Source organism: Neolamprologus brichardi, chromosome 16 (genome assembly GCF_056152115.1).
Source record: "Neolamprologus brichardi isolate AB-2024 chromosome 16, ASM5615211v1, whole genome shotgun sequence".
Classification (NCBI taxonomy): domain Eukaryota; kingdom Metazoa; phylum Chordata; class Actinopteri; order Cichliformes; family Cichlidae; genus Neolamprologus; species Neolamprologus brichardi.
The window spans coordinates 19,827,725-19,843,685 of record NC_142119.1 but is presented as its reverse complement, the minus strand read 5'-3'; the positions used below and the strand labels follow the sequence as shown (position 1 = coordinate 19,843,685).

General features: G+C 42.3%; 1 protein-coding gene across 7 annotated transcripts in view; it reads left to right on the top strand.

The window, feature by feature from the left end:
* Positions 1 to 12,527, top strand: part of LOC102782232 (phospholipid-transporting ATPase IH-like) — a 32,499-nt gene extending 19,972 nt beyond the window's left edge. For 2 of the 7 annotated variants that reach the window (XM_087853070.1, XM_087853069.1), the window contains exons 17-30: positions 301 to 562; positions 1,272 to 1,453; positions 1,909 to 2,142; positions 2,284 to 2,461; positions 2,551 to 2,653; positions 2,935 to 3,080; positions 3,502 to 3,561; positions 4,314 to 4,441; positions 4,536 to 4,671; positions 5,180 to 5,203; positions 6,048 to 6,113; positions 6,243 to 6,346; positions 6,456 to 6,621; positions 9,576 to 12,527. In XM_087853070.1, coding sequence (XP_087709196.1) covers positions 301 to 562; positions 1,272 to 1,453; positions 1,909 to 2,142; positions 2,284 to 2,461; positions 2,551 to 2,653; positions 2,935 to 3,080; positions 3,502 to 3,561; positions 4,314 to 4,441; positions 4,536 to 4,671; positions 5,180 to 5,203; positions 6,048 to 6,113; positions 6,243 to 6,346; positions 6,456 to 6,621; positions 9,576 to 9,848 — 2,062 coding nt within the window. In that variant the 3' untranslated portion in view covers positions 9,849 to 12,527. Of the gene's footprint in view, positions 1 to 300; positions 563 to 1,271; positions 1,454 to 1,908; positions 2,143 to 2,283; positions 2,462 to 2,550; positions 2,654 to 2,934; positions 3,081 to 3,501; positions 3,562 to 4,313; positions 4,442 to 4,535; positions 4,672 to 5,179; positions 5,204 to 6,047; positions 6,114 to 6,242; positions 6,347 to 6,455; positions 6,622 to 7,247; positions 7,363 to 9,575 lie in introns of all 7 variants that reach the window. The other 5 variants (XM_087853072.1, XM_006788225.3, XM_087853073.1 and 2 more) reach the window with 5 other exon arrangements.
* Positions 12,528 to 15,961: the final 3,434 nt, after the last annotated feature.

Here is a 15,961-nt window from a genome sequence, read left to right as displayed (position 1 = left end):
TAGAATTAATTTAAGCCTCGGCCATCAATCTGCATTGTGGTCTGTTTTACAGCTTGCTAATCAGGAAGTTAAAGGATGTAATGAAACTGTAAGAGGGGGATAATGTGAGTTGTTTATCTTACAAATTATTGGAAACCTAAATTGAATGGAGGGAAAAAAATGCAAAAATGAGTGTGTGCACTTATCAGAACTGTTGAGTGTTGGACAATTTGTAGATAATATGCAACAAAAAAAAAGCCACAAACAAATATCTTTGCAAATAAGGAAATTAACAAAACAATAACTGCGTCTCTCCATCAGGTTTGAATTGCTCCATGTACTGAACTTTGACTCTGTCAGGAGGAGAATGAGCGTTATAGTCAAGTCGAGCTCAGGTAAGATATCGTCTAACACGGGGCTGTTTATCGGATGCACTTCTTGCAGTTGGCTTTACGGATATTTGTTTTGCGTGCTCCCAGGAGACTACCTGCTGTTCTGTAAGGGTGCTGACTCATCCATTTTTCCACGGGTGGTCTCGGGAAAGGTGGAACAAGTTAAAGCCCGGGTGGAGCAAAATGCAGTGGTAAGTGGACAGTTTGACCAGCACTGGTTATATAAGGGGATTGATGATACACTGCATCAGGTCAGTTTTAGATATCATTCAGAAATCTTTCATAGCTTCATGCTATAAACTTAAATTTTAATGTTACATTTGAACAAGAGGTTTAAAGAAAATTAATATTTCCTTTAAAAACATGAAAGGAGTACCTCTGTGTGGCATTTTTACTTTTTCATCTTTTAGCCTACTAGTTTTTTTGTGTGTGTGTGTTTTGTTGTTGTTCTTTTGTTTTGTTTTTTTACTGCCCTTCTTTGACGCCTTGCACCTTAATGAGTCTTACTTTTAGCTAAAGCAGTCCACTGTTCCAGCCAACAAAAAAATCTCTAAATGGTACTGATCCAGCACTCAAATTATTAGAAGACAAAGTTAGTTAGTAACTACTTAGACAGGATAGTTGAGCGTGTAGCAGTTAAAGAGCCATATATTTCCCTCGGGGGGGGGGGGGGGGGGTTTGGAGCCCAGCTAAAAAGTGAAGATTGCACCTACCTTGAAATGACAGATACAAATGTAACTACAAATAAATGCTAGTGCACTTATAACTCTGCTAGATGTGAATGAAAACACATTTTATTCTAAAGCACGTATGGCTCTAATGTGGATGAGATTGGAACACTTGCAATCAGCATTTGAATTTGTTCATTTTTCTCCATCGCTCACTTCACTGTTACACCAGGAAGGGCTGCGAACTCTGTGCGTCGCCTATCGAAGGCTCTCGCAGTCTGAATACCAGGAGGCGTGTCATTACCTGATGGAAGCCAAACTGGCCCTGCAGGACAGGGAGCAGAGGCTGGCTCAGGCCTATGACATCATCGAGAGAAACTTTGTTCTTCTGGGCGCCACGGCAGTGGAGGACAGGTTGGTCAGAAAGAGGGGAACGGAGAGATTTAAAAACAGTGCAGCAGCGGGGGGACAGAAGGACAGAAGGGAAGATTAATGAATCATTAAACCGCCCTTAAAGGATTGTCTTCAGAGCGTTCTCATGACTCATGAGTGCAAGAAGAATATTGTGTCAGAGCTCTGATAGGTGACTTACTATTAATACTGCTGTTTCTTTTCCTCTGAGAGAATAAATATGCAAGATGTTTTTACGCTCGGAAAAAGCAGACCACAGCATTGACCCCAACTTGATTGATCGCAAGCACGACAGTTTAATTTCCTAACAGATAAGCTGCTGATGGGCAGGGACAGGGGTGGCCATGCATTGATAAGTTATCACCAGTCTGTAATGGATTGATTGAAGCTTTGATGAATGCTTTAGTTCTGCATAGCTGAGTGGAGGCTGCATCACTTATTGACTTATCGATGCGCAGGCTCCAGGAGAAAGCAGCAGACACTATTGAGTCACTGCACAAGGCTGGGATGAAAGTTTGGGTCCTGACGGGGGACAAGATGGAGACGGCGGCGGCTACTTGCTACGCCAGCAAGCTGTTCCGTCGCACCACCCAAATCCTGGAGCTCACCAAGAAACGCACGGAAGAGCAGAGCCTTCACGATGTGTTGTTTGAACTCAACAGGACTGTTCTCAGACAGCGCTCCATCTCTGGGTATATGCTCATGTGGGCAATCTGCGTTATGTGTGCAACTGCCTCTTGGTCAAATCAGTAGATCTTTTAGTCCTTCTGATGTGTACATGGATTTCCCTGTTGATTAGTCTGTGACGCATTGTTTTTTTAAATTTTTCTCAGCTTGTCCGTAGACTGCCTCGACTTTGGCCTCATTATTGACGGGGCCACTCTTTCTGCAGTATTGAAGCCCAACCAGGATGGTACAGGCCACGGCAACTACAGAGAGATCTTTCTAGAGATCTGTCGTAACTGTAGCGCCGTACTCTGCTGTCGCATGGCACCTCTGCAAAAAGCACAGGTAAAGGAAGTATGCGTGGAGTAAAAATGCCACCTCCAAAGTGGCACATTCACAGTGGTACTGATTGGAATGGGATGGGCTTTTTGCAGATTGTGAAGCTGATTAAAGCCTCCAAGGAGCACCCCATAACCCTCGCTATTGGCGATGGAGCCAACGATGTCAGCATGATCTTGGAAGCACATGTGGGAATTGGTGAGTACATTTAAGCACCATAATAAGCAGCTAATTTGCTAAATCATCCATTTAGTATTTAACCCAATGCTGATCATGATATTTGATAGCAGAGCTTTAGGTTAACCTAAAGTAAACTTTTGTTTTTGACAATAATCTATCAATTTAGGTGATCACATGTGGCATAATTGTAGTAATTGCAGGATATTTGCAAGTAAAATGCTAAAGGCAGTAACTGCAACAATAAACATGCGATTAGACTCGTGATCAGGCTGCATTTAACCCTCTTTTCATTTCTTTAGGCATCATGGGTAAAGAAGGTAGACAAGCAGCAAGAAATAGTGACTACGCCATCCCGAAGTTTAAACACCTGAAGAAGATGCTTCTGGTCCATGGCCATTACTACTACATCCGAATTGCTGAGCTCGTTCAGTACTTCTTCTACAAGGTACTAGACGGGCGCCTCATGCGCTCAAGTGGCTCATACGTTTTAATCACTTTATCGTAATTCCCAGTGAAACACAGCCACAATGAAGCAGATTTTGCAGCTACTCTGACAGATTACTGGATTCATGAATCCGTGGTGCAACCTATTCCCGGATTCATGCCCATGATGATCAGTGTGGGCGGCTTCCACAGCAAACCGTGCCCTGCCAACTGATTCATTTTTTTCCCTTTTTGGCAGGCCAGCTGCTTACGGCCCACTCAGTGAGCTTATAGCACACAATTTCTGCATAAACAGAAATGTGTAGATAGTAGCATTTTTAGAGTCTTTAATTTTTTTTCATTCGTACTTGTCACAAGCTTATCACTTTCTTTGCTTGTTGTGGTTTTTTTTCTTCCCCCTCCCCCCTCTTAAATCTTTCCAGAATGTATGCTTCATCTTCCCTCAGTTCCTCTATCAATTCTTCTGTGGATTCTCCCAGCAGGTAAGTACTTTATACGGTGTCAGAGTTATCATTGAGAAGCACGCAGTCATATTTGCATTGGTCACATATTCTCACAGGAGCTTCAAATAGTAACTATTTCTGTATCTATCACTGATGATGAGAGAGGTTTTGCTCAAGCTGTGTGCTGGCATGTCATCCTTCTTCCCTCACTTGTATCTCTTCTTTGATTCTTAACTCCTCCCACTGATGTAGGAGAGAGGGGCAATAGAGGAGACATGACCTAATCCTTATCCAAAAGGCTCTCTTGAGGTGTCTTGAAGCGAATTTAAGTGATTACAAGAACTTCAGTGATGCTGGACAAGAAATAATTTATAGATGGAGGGGAGAGGAAGTGATAGTTCATAAGTTATTATAATGAAAAGCACCCATAGACGCCACATTTTCTCTCAGTTCTGTGTTGTCTCCAGCTCTGAGGATCTATCAACCATAGTAACATAAAATGGCAGCAGCCCAGTTCATTGAGGCATGTAGGCGTACTCAAGATAACTTGTGAGAACTCAAACTGAGCATCAGAGTGAGGAGGGAAGGGGTTGTTTCATGTCACTTCATCAAAAGCCATCAAACATTAGCCATTGTGCTTGTTTTGTTGGTGTAAAAGTTGTTTGTGCACCTAAAGGGTTTCACCGGACACCGTTAAGAGAACCACAGTAATGTTCCTAGCTCTAATAAGTCAAATATGTCAGTATGTAAATGGTTTCAGATCACTGATGCCGTCTGTGTTTCCTCTGCAGCCTCTGTACGACACGGCGTATTTGACGCTTTACAACATCAGCTTCACCTCCCTCCCCATTCTGCTGTACAGCCTGGTTGAGCAGCACGTCAGCATGGACACATTGAAGAGAGAGCCCTCCTTGTACAGGTGAGCTCAGAAGAAATCCGATCCCCAAATATTCTCTTTGTGCATGTAATAGCTGTTGTTCCTAATGTACGTTGTCACTTTGTGTTTGTCTCAGGGACATTGCGAAGAACTCCCTCCTCCGCTGGCCTGTCTTTCTCTACTGGACATGCCTGGGTGTGTTTGATGCTGTTGTCTTCTTCTTCGGTGCCTACTTCCTGTTTGACAACACCACCTTCACCAGCAACGGCCAGGTAAGCCTCTGTCTCCCCTGTCGGCAAAAGGCGGTGATAACAGCCAGTGCGCGAACAGAGCGGAAACTGAAGACTTATGGGGTGTTTGTGGTGTTTGAGGCATCTTTTAGGGGATTAGAGGGAATAAATGGATTTAAAGTAAGTGCTCTCATTATAAACACTCACTCGATGGGGTCTCGTTAAAGAGGAGCTTAGGTGTAGCGGTTTGACTTTGCGGTCCTGGTATTGTGGATCTGTAGTAGTAACGTGTCTGTCCTGGGTCCCCATAGGTCAGCTACATTGGATCTCCATTCATATTGACAATAGCATCTTTCTCTGTATTGTTAATTTGTATCATGTCAACTGTTTTTGATCGGTCCTGTTTTTTAAGTTGAGACATCCTGAAATTCATTTTGCCCTTTGTCCTGATTCTTTTCTCTTTTCTCCCCTCCCCCTCCTTCTCCCTGCTTCCTCTCTCTTTATTTTGCTCCTCTTTCTTCTTCTTCTTCTTCTCCCTCTCCTCCTTCAGCTTATGACCACCAACACACAGATGGTAAGCCTGTCTCCCTCCCTGTCAGCTCTCTCTGTCTCTCATACCCTTTTTCGTTCCTGTCGTATTGTTTACGCCTTCAGTTTGACCGTCTCATACCGCTCCATCCTTTCTCACGTCACCACCATCCATGCACTTCCGTTTGAATGTGTAGTTTTCTAGCGCTCCATTATTCCCCTAATCTATGTAAAGCCCTGAATCCTTGCACAGTATCCTGATCTTAACTGACATGGTAGAAATCTTAGATGCTTCCTCACATTATCCTTGTGTTTCCTTCTGGTAGTAAACAAATGAATACTAGTATCGCTGTGGCTCGAGATCCAACATCTGTTTGTTTTGTTTGTTTTCCGTCGACCTTGTTTGTGCATTTGTGTGTATTTGTACGTCCATGTAATTTCACTGATGTGGGAGGTTTATAAAAGGGGGGAGGGGACCGTACTATTTCTGCAGTTTATAAAGGAAAGAAGTAATGGACACTGGTATCAACAGACAGCTGGTTTCTTTGCCTTGATCTTCCTATCCTGTCACAATCCTCCCTCTTTCATCTTCTCATCCCATCTGTTCACCCCTGATGTCTCCTTAAACCTTTCTAGGATTTCATCAGGTAGAAATATTTGCACACTGAGATATGAAGTGGAAAAAGCCTCCAGTTCAGTGCCCACAATATCCCTTTCTCTCACCTTTTATCACAGCAGATATGATGTAAGAGTGTCTGTTCCCTCCTCGTTTTACTTGCTGGAGGGGCGGGCGGGTATCGTGGGGTGTTAAGTAATCCATGGATGCAGGGAGAACAGCTTGTGCGATTGATGTTGCCTCTAACTCCCTTCTTCTTCTCTTATCCCTGCAGATGTTTGGGAACTGGACGTTTGGGACTCTCATCTTTACTGTTCTGGTGTTCACTGTAACACTAAAGGTGTGTTTGGAAATCCACTGAGGGGAAAATATTTAAGTAAAGCTAATATCAACTACCTTTACATAAATGATATCTTAGTTTGTACCCAGCTAGCTCCTTTTCACTATGTCTATGTTCTGTTTGTTTCAGCTTGCCTTGGACACACACCACTGGACCTGGATTAATCACTTTGTCATCTGGGGGTCGCTACTTTTCTATGTTATTTTCTCTCTTCTCTGGGGTGGGATCATTTGGTAAGATGTGCTATGATTTTACTTGTATCAATAAAGTTTATGCTGATCAGTGTATTTCAGGAAAGTCATTGATTTTTTTTTTCTTTCTGCCTTTTATTTTGCTACTTAGGCCCTTCCTGAACTACCAGAGGATGTACTACGTGTTCATGCAGATGCTGTCCAGCGGTCCGGCCTGGCTCAGCATCATCCTCCTCATTACAGTCAGCTTGCTGCCAGATGTCATCAAGAAGGTCCTCTGCAGGGCCATGTGTCCCACAGCCACTGAACGTGCACAGGTACAATGTTGGCACCACCTCCACATGAAGCTGGAGGTTTGAATTGTCTCGTGTCTGAAATTAGGCTGTAGATATTTTTTCACTTTAGTGATGTCTGATAGTGTTCACTAAATGCTAACCAGTGACTAATTAATGCTTTCCCCCTTTTCACTACTCAAAATCTGAGCTCATACTACACGTCTCAGTACCCTAGTGGTGTGCCATAAATCTGTTGACTGTATTATGAAAGGAGGCTATTCAGATCCTTAGTTTATTTGAATATCAGCTGGATTTACTGACTTCCCGTTCCCTGTGGCTTAGCCTTACGTTGCCGTGAAACAAGCTTCACCGTGAGTGGAAAAGCGAGTGAAAGGTCTGACAGATTTCTTCCTCTTGTGCTTTTTTCCCCCTCCCCTTCTCTTCTTTCTCACTGCACCCTAATGGATCACCGTAATCAAAATCCACACCACCTCTCATTGAGCCTTTCTCTCCTTTCCTTTCTTTTTGCCTTGTTATGCCTTATCTTCACTACTTCCATCCTCCTCTTTATTATTTTTTTCTTCCTCCCTCCTCATTACTGTCTCCTCTCTCGCCCTCCTTTGTTTTGTCCCCCCACTCACTCACGCGCTCTTTCATGGTAACTACAGTCCACCCGCCCGTGCCTTACTGTGGAACCGTCCACCATCTTCATGCTTTCACAGTCCTCCAGCAGAATGAGTTTCTGATTGGGCCAGAGAGACAAGAGCGGAGCGGGAAGAGGAGGTGACTCTCTCTTTTAAGCCCTCATCTCTGTTTGCATGGTGGCATGCCCCTGTATAAACCACATAGCACCATCTCTACTAATGTGAAACTAACTACTAGCTGCTAATGACAACACAGCACCCGGTTTGTAAGGTTGCATTTGTAGTAACCTTTTGCTGCCATTTTCATTACATATTTCATTGTGTCTAGTTTCCCTTGGTATGTGTGACATGTATTTTGTTGTCACCGTTCCAGCCAGTCTCATCTATATGTTGTTAAAATGATGATGTGTCATTGTTGGTAGGACTTTTGTCATATTAGGTTTTACCTGAAACAGTTGAATTTTACATAAATTTGCACACTGTTTCCTCTAGAAAATACCAGTTTAGCTTTCCTTATTTATTTGTAGCTGGTTTATTAGTCAAAAAGTGAATCAATTATTAGCTGTTCGGTTTAAAAATTCAAAACGACCTCTGGTTCTAGCTGCTCCAGTATGAGTAACTTTCATGTCACTTTAAGCAAGTATTCTTGGGGTTTTCTAATTGTTTTTGATCCATTTTTAGATGTTTGTTACCTTGGCCAACAATTCTAAAATTGAATTTAATGACAAATAGTGTAGCAGTTTATACATTTGCCTAACAAGCTGAAAATCCCCAGGTCAATCCCAGGAGGAGACACAAATCCGTTGGGGGGGTGGGTGGGGTGTCTGGAAGGGCATGCAGTCTAAAAATCTGCATATCAAATATGCAAAGCCATCCACTGTGGTTCACCCCTTGTGAATAAGGGAGCAGCCAAGAGTAGCTGTATATTTAATGACAAATAGTCCTGGAGTTTTTCAAACATCACCAAACCATAGCAGCCTTACATGATAGCACAAACCTGATTTATGGAAAAGATTTGCAATCCCAGACCACGTCTGGGAATTAGACAGCTGTTAAAGGGACTGTTCACCCCAAAATTAAATATCCATATTTCTTTTAAATCCATCTAGAAAACACATTTTGAATCCTCATGTCAGCTTAAAGTATTGAAGCATTACTAGACAAAAGACAAAAGGTTGAGCAGATTCCTTCATCAACCCCTGTCCTTTAACATCATCCACAGAGGGTAAGTTCAGTGCAGGTTCTGGAGGACAGCCTGGCTCCTGGCTCTGCTGGTGGAGGTGGAGGCCGTGAAAGGGACCCACTCCACCCTGATAGGACCTGTGAAGGAGACAGTGGAAAAAAAGCTGCTAGAAGCTCTGACTCCTTGGTACCACATAGTCACAGCACCCCACTCAGCAAACCCTAGAGTACCCACAACAGGGGGGCTAGGGTCACCATGGTAACGGCACACAAAGGGCGTGGATAGTGGGGTGTTGGGCTCTTAATGCTGATGCCATGATGCTTCCTGCTGCTTTGCACTGCATGTGGCATGCAATTGTGCTGTGGCTCAGAGTGACGGGGGTGCGGTGCTGCTTCATGAAGAATTTCCTTCTGCCAAAGCTACTTTCAGGAATCACAATCCCCAATTAAGTCAGCAGCGCTAGTTTCAAAGCAACTCGTCACATGTAGGATGAGAGTTAACTTGATCTGGGTAGAAGCCAGGAGAGAAATCCTGTCTTTATTATACATGAGGATACATGTCACGGTTTGTTGGGTGTAGCTTATGATGCGGTCAATAGTAAAGTTTGGGCACCCAGAGAGAAGGCTACAGGTTTAATACAGATTTGATAAGTGCAGTCTGTAACTAAGGTTATATTTTATTAGGAAAGGCCCCAAGTAGGTTACTTCCAGCACTCATGTTAACAGATTAAACTCAGGGGTGAAATTTAGTTTGTCTCTGGCAATTTGGCAAACCAAGTTGTGCATCAGTGTCTGTAATAAGTGTACACTGGCGCCATCTGGTGCTGAAACATAGAATTGCAAGTGAGTTTTGTCTTCATTACACAAACATGCTTAATCGAACATGACGGCTGATCATGATGGGTTGTTTTCAGAAGGTTTATTGTCATTGGGTATGTTCTTTTCAGCATTTAAAGCAGAGTCAAGGTTACTTTTCACATTTAAAAAACAAATAAATAAATATGCAGACCACCAAATAAGTATATTAAACCTTCTGAAAATAATTCTGCCTTTCGTGTGCATGTGTCAGATTTTCTCGCAAATTCTATAATTTCACCTGCATGTTTCTTTTCCTCCAGTTTCCTATCGCTTGAAATGTCTTATGACGGTGGATTCTCTGTTTTTGTGCAGGATCATCAGAAGCTGTTGCCGGGTAGCGTGGCGGCCGTGACTCCACTGTCCTTTTGTCGATCCTGCAAAGGCACGAGCACGGACTCCTCTCACCTCCACCTTGGCACCGCAGAGTCACTGTCGCTCTGCAGGTCTGACCCTCTACCCCAGAAACTCCTGGCCCATTTGGCAGAGAGCGGAGGGACAGAATTGTGTCCTCTCAGCCCTTACATGCTCCGTCTCTCTGGGGCAGGGTTCGCCTACTACGCTCCTGGGCCGGAAACCTCAGTGTGAACACAGATGCAGACTCTGAAGCTTCTGCATCTCAGAGATCTGTGAATTACACAATGCAGACATGTTCAAACACATCTGAAGCATGGACACTCCATGCTAAGTTCACCATGTGCATTTTTGGGCTACACCTGAGTGAAAAACCCTTTAGATAGTATTGCCCTTACTCCTAATTCACATACTTTTCATTTTTTTTTTCTTTTCTTTTCTTTTTTTTTGGTTCGATTCAGCAAATTCCCTGCTCAGACTCTTACTTGAAAAAGTTTATGAGCAAAAGGAGGACCATGTGCGAAAATGCTTCTCGCACTGTGGAGCTGTGCTGTTTGAACTGTTGAACCTTTTTGTATTTCTTCGTCTCATTTTCAGTCTGACACTCTTGCCTGGTCCTCCACTTATGCGTCCCCTTTTTTCGCGTCTTTGTAAATGTTTGTCGGAAACATTTATGTACATTTTGTGGTCTGGCCAAGTAAGGGGGATAGCCTTCAAGCTCAGCCCTTTAGGTGTGCGTGCGTGTGCATGAGCGTGAGTACGCATGAATTTTGCCTGTTTATTGTATGTTTGTATGTGACACACCTTTGCCTTACAGGTAACAACACAGCAGCAGGCTAGGAGCCAAAGGAGAAAGGTGTTTAGATTCAGAAAAACTGGAAAAAAAAAAAGAAGCATAAGTGATGTTTTTACAAAGCCTTACACACAAACCATCAGCTGAAGGAGAGAGGCGGGGGAAATCTGAAGAGGGATGTGCAGTATTTTAGCCACCCTGCCTTAATTCATAGATGCCCTTTTTTCCCCCTTTTAAACTGATTACATTTGGTCACTTTAAACACATTTGTGAGAGTACAAGGAGGTTCAAAGAGCATAGATATAAATATATACAGTACAATGAGTCTATTATTCCTCCTACTTTCTTTTACCCTCACAATTGTGTCGAGCTTTGTTTCCCTTATCTGTCAGCGTAGCATGTCAGATCTCTCTCTGCATGCTGATTTATTCTTCTCTCAGTTGTTCCACATCCCTCTTTGTCCCAGACATCATTCATCACCAAACCTTTCACGGCACTTGTGGGTTTTTTTTCTTCTCCTTTTCCCTGAACAGTTAGCAAAACTGCATCCTCTCCTGCCACCACGTGGTTGTGCAGGGTAACAGCAGCAGTTTGCGTGTTTGTTTGTGGATGTCCTAAATGACTTGCTACTCCTCCCTGTTGCATTGTGCTCGTGCGTTTGCTGCTGTGCTCCGTGTTATGCAAAAGTTAACGTAAGAATGCTAATGTTGTCACGTTATAAGGGGTTGTCTCTGTGTCACATAATTCCATGAGGCTTTTTTTTTTTTGTACTGTTCTAAAATTATTGATGTCAGTCACTATTGATGTGTGGATGTAAATTTAAAAAAACAATGTTGATCTATATTGTGGTGAGAAGGGGTGTTGGATAGATTTAAGTTGTTGTAAGAAGGTGGGAGACTTGAATCGGCGATGTCACAATCAAATCAATGAGAATGTTGAAGTGATTTGTCCATCACGTCCTCCAGCTGAAGATTGTAGCTCATTTTCGGTGAACCTCTTTTTCTGCATTTCTAAAAATCTGAATTTTGTTGGATTACATAGCAAGTTACTGACTCTGGAAGTCATGAATGTGAGATTTTCTTCTTTTTTTATATACATTTATACAGTTTCATACACATCACCATTTGCCAATATGTATAAAATCATTAATCTGGACTTTTCCCTTCAGTTTTCACTCCACAAGCCTCCACAGGTGTGCAAACGTGGAGGGGCTCAACATCCTGACCTCAGCGATAAAAGGAACGTACTTGGTGCTTGTAACACAGTGTCCCACCTCACTGTGCTGTTGCCATACCGTATCGAGACATAGTCTAAATGTCATATTCTACAATAATAATTTAACTTTTGTGATATGACGGGGAAGCATTTGTTGTAATTCAGACACGTTTAGTAGCAAATTCCTCCACATTTCAAATCTTCACCACTTAGTCAATTTTTGTGTTGTCCATTGTATATTTTTTTTTGCTACTTTTATATCTCAGAGAGAAGACTATATTTTAACTCTATGCTAGAGTATGTGGTCGAGTTTGTAACCAAAACGAGAGGAAAAAACTATAAGATTCATTAGATTTACCAATAGTTATACACAGTGCACTTTGTTTTACAACAGATCTGTTTGACCATTCAAAACCAGGACTTATTGTCTTGTCAGCTGGGGTTTATGGTTCACTCTTCCTCACAAGTTATTTTTCTAAGAAGATTGTATTGGGTGAGAAGGGGAGGGGGAATAAAAAGAAGTGACCAAATAACTTGACTAGGAATGAACTGTCTGTATGTGTCAGCTCTGTCGCAATGGATTTATCACACCAGCCTTCTACTGCTGATCAGAATGTCAAACTGCTTTTTTCTAAGTCCATCAGCACAACAGCAGGTGCTCATCTTGTCACTCCTGAGCTTGGCAAAGGTCTGAAATGTCGACTTCTGTGCTCTGAGCAGCACGCTTCATATCATACCTTTTTAGTACGGCACTGTTTGTATTACTAAACAGGTTTTGAGAAATTACTTTTTTTCCGTTTTGGATAAAAGATTTTAAAAGTTCACCTGTTGACTTTTTGCCAGCCTGTCTGTAGCAAATGAGGGCAAAGCACTGTATTGTCATTCTGCTTGTAATAAAGAGTGAAAACACTTGTGTTATGGTTTGTGTTATGCACTATATCGCCAAAAGTATTTGCTCATCTGCCATCACACGTAGATGCAACTGAGTAACATTTCATTCTTGATCGATAGGCTTGAACATGTCGGCCCAGCCTTTGTAGCTACAACAGCGTCAACTCATCTGGGAAGGCTTTCTGCAAGAGCTGAGCCCGACTCCTGAAAAACAGCCCTGTAGCATAATCCCCCCCCCCCCCCCCCCACCAAAGTTGGGGGGGGGGGGGGGGGGTTGTTCCAATTTACACTTGGTACAATGCAGTCACACAAGCACCGTTCTGGAAATTGCCGGACAGAGAAGTGTGATTCATCACTCCAAAGGACATGTCTCCACTCCTCTAGAGTCCAGTAGTGGTGTGCTTTACACCACTGCATTCAATGCATTGCACTTGCTGATGTAAGACTTGGATGCAGCTGCTTTGTAGAGGAAGCAAAAGTACAGAAATTTTATGAAAGTTAAAGTATTGATTCAACTTCATTACTCAAGTAAAAGTGAAAAAGTACAGGCTCTGAAACTTACTCAAAGTAGCTCTTTTGAAGATGTTTCTACCAGCTATTTCTGTGGAAAGCTAGTTGAATTTTATGTTATATTAATGTAATTAAAATCACATTAACATAGCGTGGGAATACAAATGGGAATGCAAACTTTATTTCAGTCTAATGAGTCCTTATGAATCTACTCTGCTTGAATTAGTTATGGAAAAAAGGGGAGTGTTAAAGTGAAACTTGACAGGTGGGGGAACCCTAAAATTGGTCGTAGTATCACAGCATTGGGTAAAGAATCACAGCTGAAAATTTTTATTGTGAGCTCCAGTGGGTTTTCTTAGTGTATAGGCTGTGATCTGCTGATCTGGCCTACTGCTGCTACTATGAGGTTTACTGCTCTGTGTGGATTCACACGACTGAATTCAACTAGATGTAAGCAGATGTGTGAATCATGAATGGTCTTGGCTGATTTCCATCTTAAACACTGACAATATTTTGATTCCCCCCAGTGGCCCTAATCCCCTCCCGTAGAGTTAGCACACTGTAGTTTGTTGTACACGATGTGTCTCAATTTAAAATAACATAAATTCACATCAAATACATATCCAAAATCTGATTTAACAATTGAGAACTTGCATATATTTCCAGTTTATTAAATACCACTGAGCAGTCCTTACCTTTAACTAGGTATTCCTTTCCTGACCTGTCTTTCTTTCTCCATCTCTGAGTGAAGTTAGCTGGACATTAGCTAGCTAGCAGACAAGTTGCACACATAGCCATGGAAGTGATTGAATTCAATGACTTGACTTCAATGGGTGAGTGAATATTTTCAGCAATATAGTATGTCACAGTTCATCAAAACTTCACCAAAATGCTCCACCCACAAGTTGGCACTAGCTCTACGCAGTCACTGGGCTGCATCTCCATCCTGCCTGTAGAACTTTGTATTTGGCCACACACATAGCAACTCAAGAAGAGATGAGAAACAAAGTCATCTACCAGTCTGGAAATGGTTAAAAACCCATTTCCTAGGCTTTGGGACTCCAGTGAATCACAGTGAGAGCCATTATTCACTAATAGAGACAATTTGGAACAGTGGTGAACCTTCCCAAGAGTGGCCAGCTTGCCAAAATCACTCCAGAAGTACACTCACAAGTCATCCAGGAGGCCACAAAAGAAACCAGAAAAACATCAAAAGAACTGCAGGCCTCACTTATTTCAGTTAAAGTCAGAGTTCATGATTCAACAATAAGAAAGCAACTGGGCAAAAATGGCATCCATTGGAGACTTGGCGAAAACCACTCCTGATATAAAAAAAAACCACAGTCTTTTAGGTAAATATTCTGTGGACTACGAGACTAAAGTTGGACTTTTTGGAAAGTTCTGTTACATTTTACATAAAACTAACACAGCATTTCATAGAAAGAGCATCAAAGCAACAATCAAATATGTTGGTGATAGTGTGATGGTCAGAGGCTGCTTTGCCACTTCAGGACCTGGACAATTTGCCGTAATTGATGAATGTTTTGTTATCTACCAGAAAATCCTAAAAGAGGATTTCCACCAGTTTGTGTCCTAAAGCTCAAGCTCACTTGGTTTATGCAGTGGGACAATAATCTGAAACATACAGGCAAGTCCATCTCTGAATGGCTCACAAAACAAACGGTAGGTTTCGGAGTGAAAAAAGTCTGAACTGAGTCCAATTGACATGTTTTGGCATGAAGTTAAACAAGCCATTTATGCTTGAAAACTGCATTGCACTGCATTTGTAAAGAAGAGTGGGGCAAAATTCTTCCACAACAATGTGAAAGACTCGCCAGACTTGCCAGTTATCATAAATGTTTGCAGTTCTTTCTGCCAAGGGTGGCACAACCACTCACTGTGTTTAGGGGTTAGGGTTAGTCCTCATGATATAAATGAGAAGAAAGTTCATCATGCAATGTCACAGATTTCTCTCTGGACTAACTGACAATACCACTTCTATCTTAAGGTGTCAACCAGTCAAGGCAGAATGTGCACTTCTTATTGTCAATAAGTAAGGCTGGAGTTATTCGACCTGTTTAATGAATTCATACATACCAGTGACATCGCGTCACCCCCGTCAACGAATACCTCAGTGGCTTCAAGCGTAGGCTTAGCCTCTACAGATGGCAAGAACATTCCTGCCGTACAACTATGGCAGTGTAAGAAAATGAGTGAACATCTGACATAACTGGACTAGAGCAATTACAGATAAACAACAATAAACCTCTTGTTCTACATTAGTGCTAAAAATATAAGGTCACTGGGGTCAGAGTCCCCAGAAGAGACCTAGTGTCACCTGAATGGAAAAGTACACAATGATGATGGTCCTCACCTAAAAGGTCTGTCTGCTAACGTTTGGATTAAATGCTGTATTGCTATTGTCTGAGTGACATTTTCTTTGAATTTCCCTGGAATTTCCCTTGTATTTTCAGCTTTTGAGTCTACACAAGACATCGCTAAAACTTTAGAAACTAGATAAGCAGCAACCAGCACCCACAATGAATACAGATTTATGAAATTTATCCATCATTTTATTGAGCATCTTACCTAGCTGTGTCAAGGATGCATGTAATTAAAGCTCTTATATATGCAGTCTGTGAAGTTTGTTTACACATGGAATTTGCAAAGAGGGTTACCGAAGATGATCCTACTGTAATTTGTCATAACCATGTGCCGTCACATGGTGGCAATGCAGCATAATCAATGATGCATGGCCGGCATTGGTACCATTGCCGTCTCTGTTTCTGCAGATAAGAATGTTTCATGACAAAGCTGTTGTCCCTTTCCTTTACGCTGGATGTCACTATTGGATCAGCTGTTTGTGCAAAACTGCTATGCTGACCTTCACATCCCCTCCCCCAATCTGCCTGCCAGGTCTGCACCATCATGTGTGCTG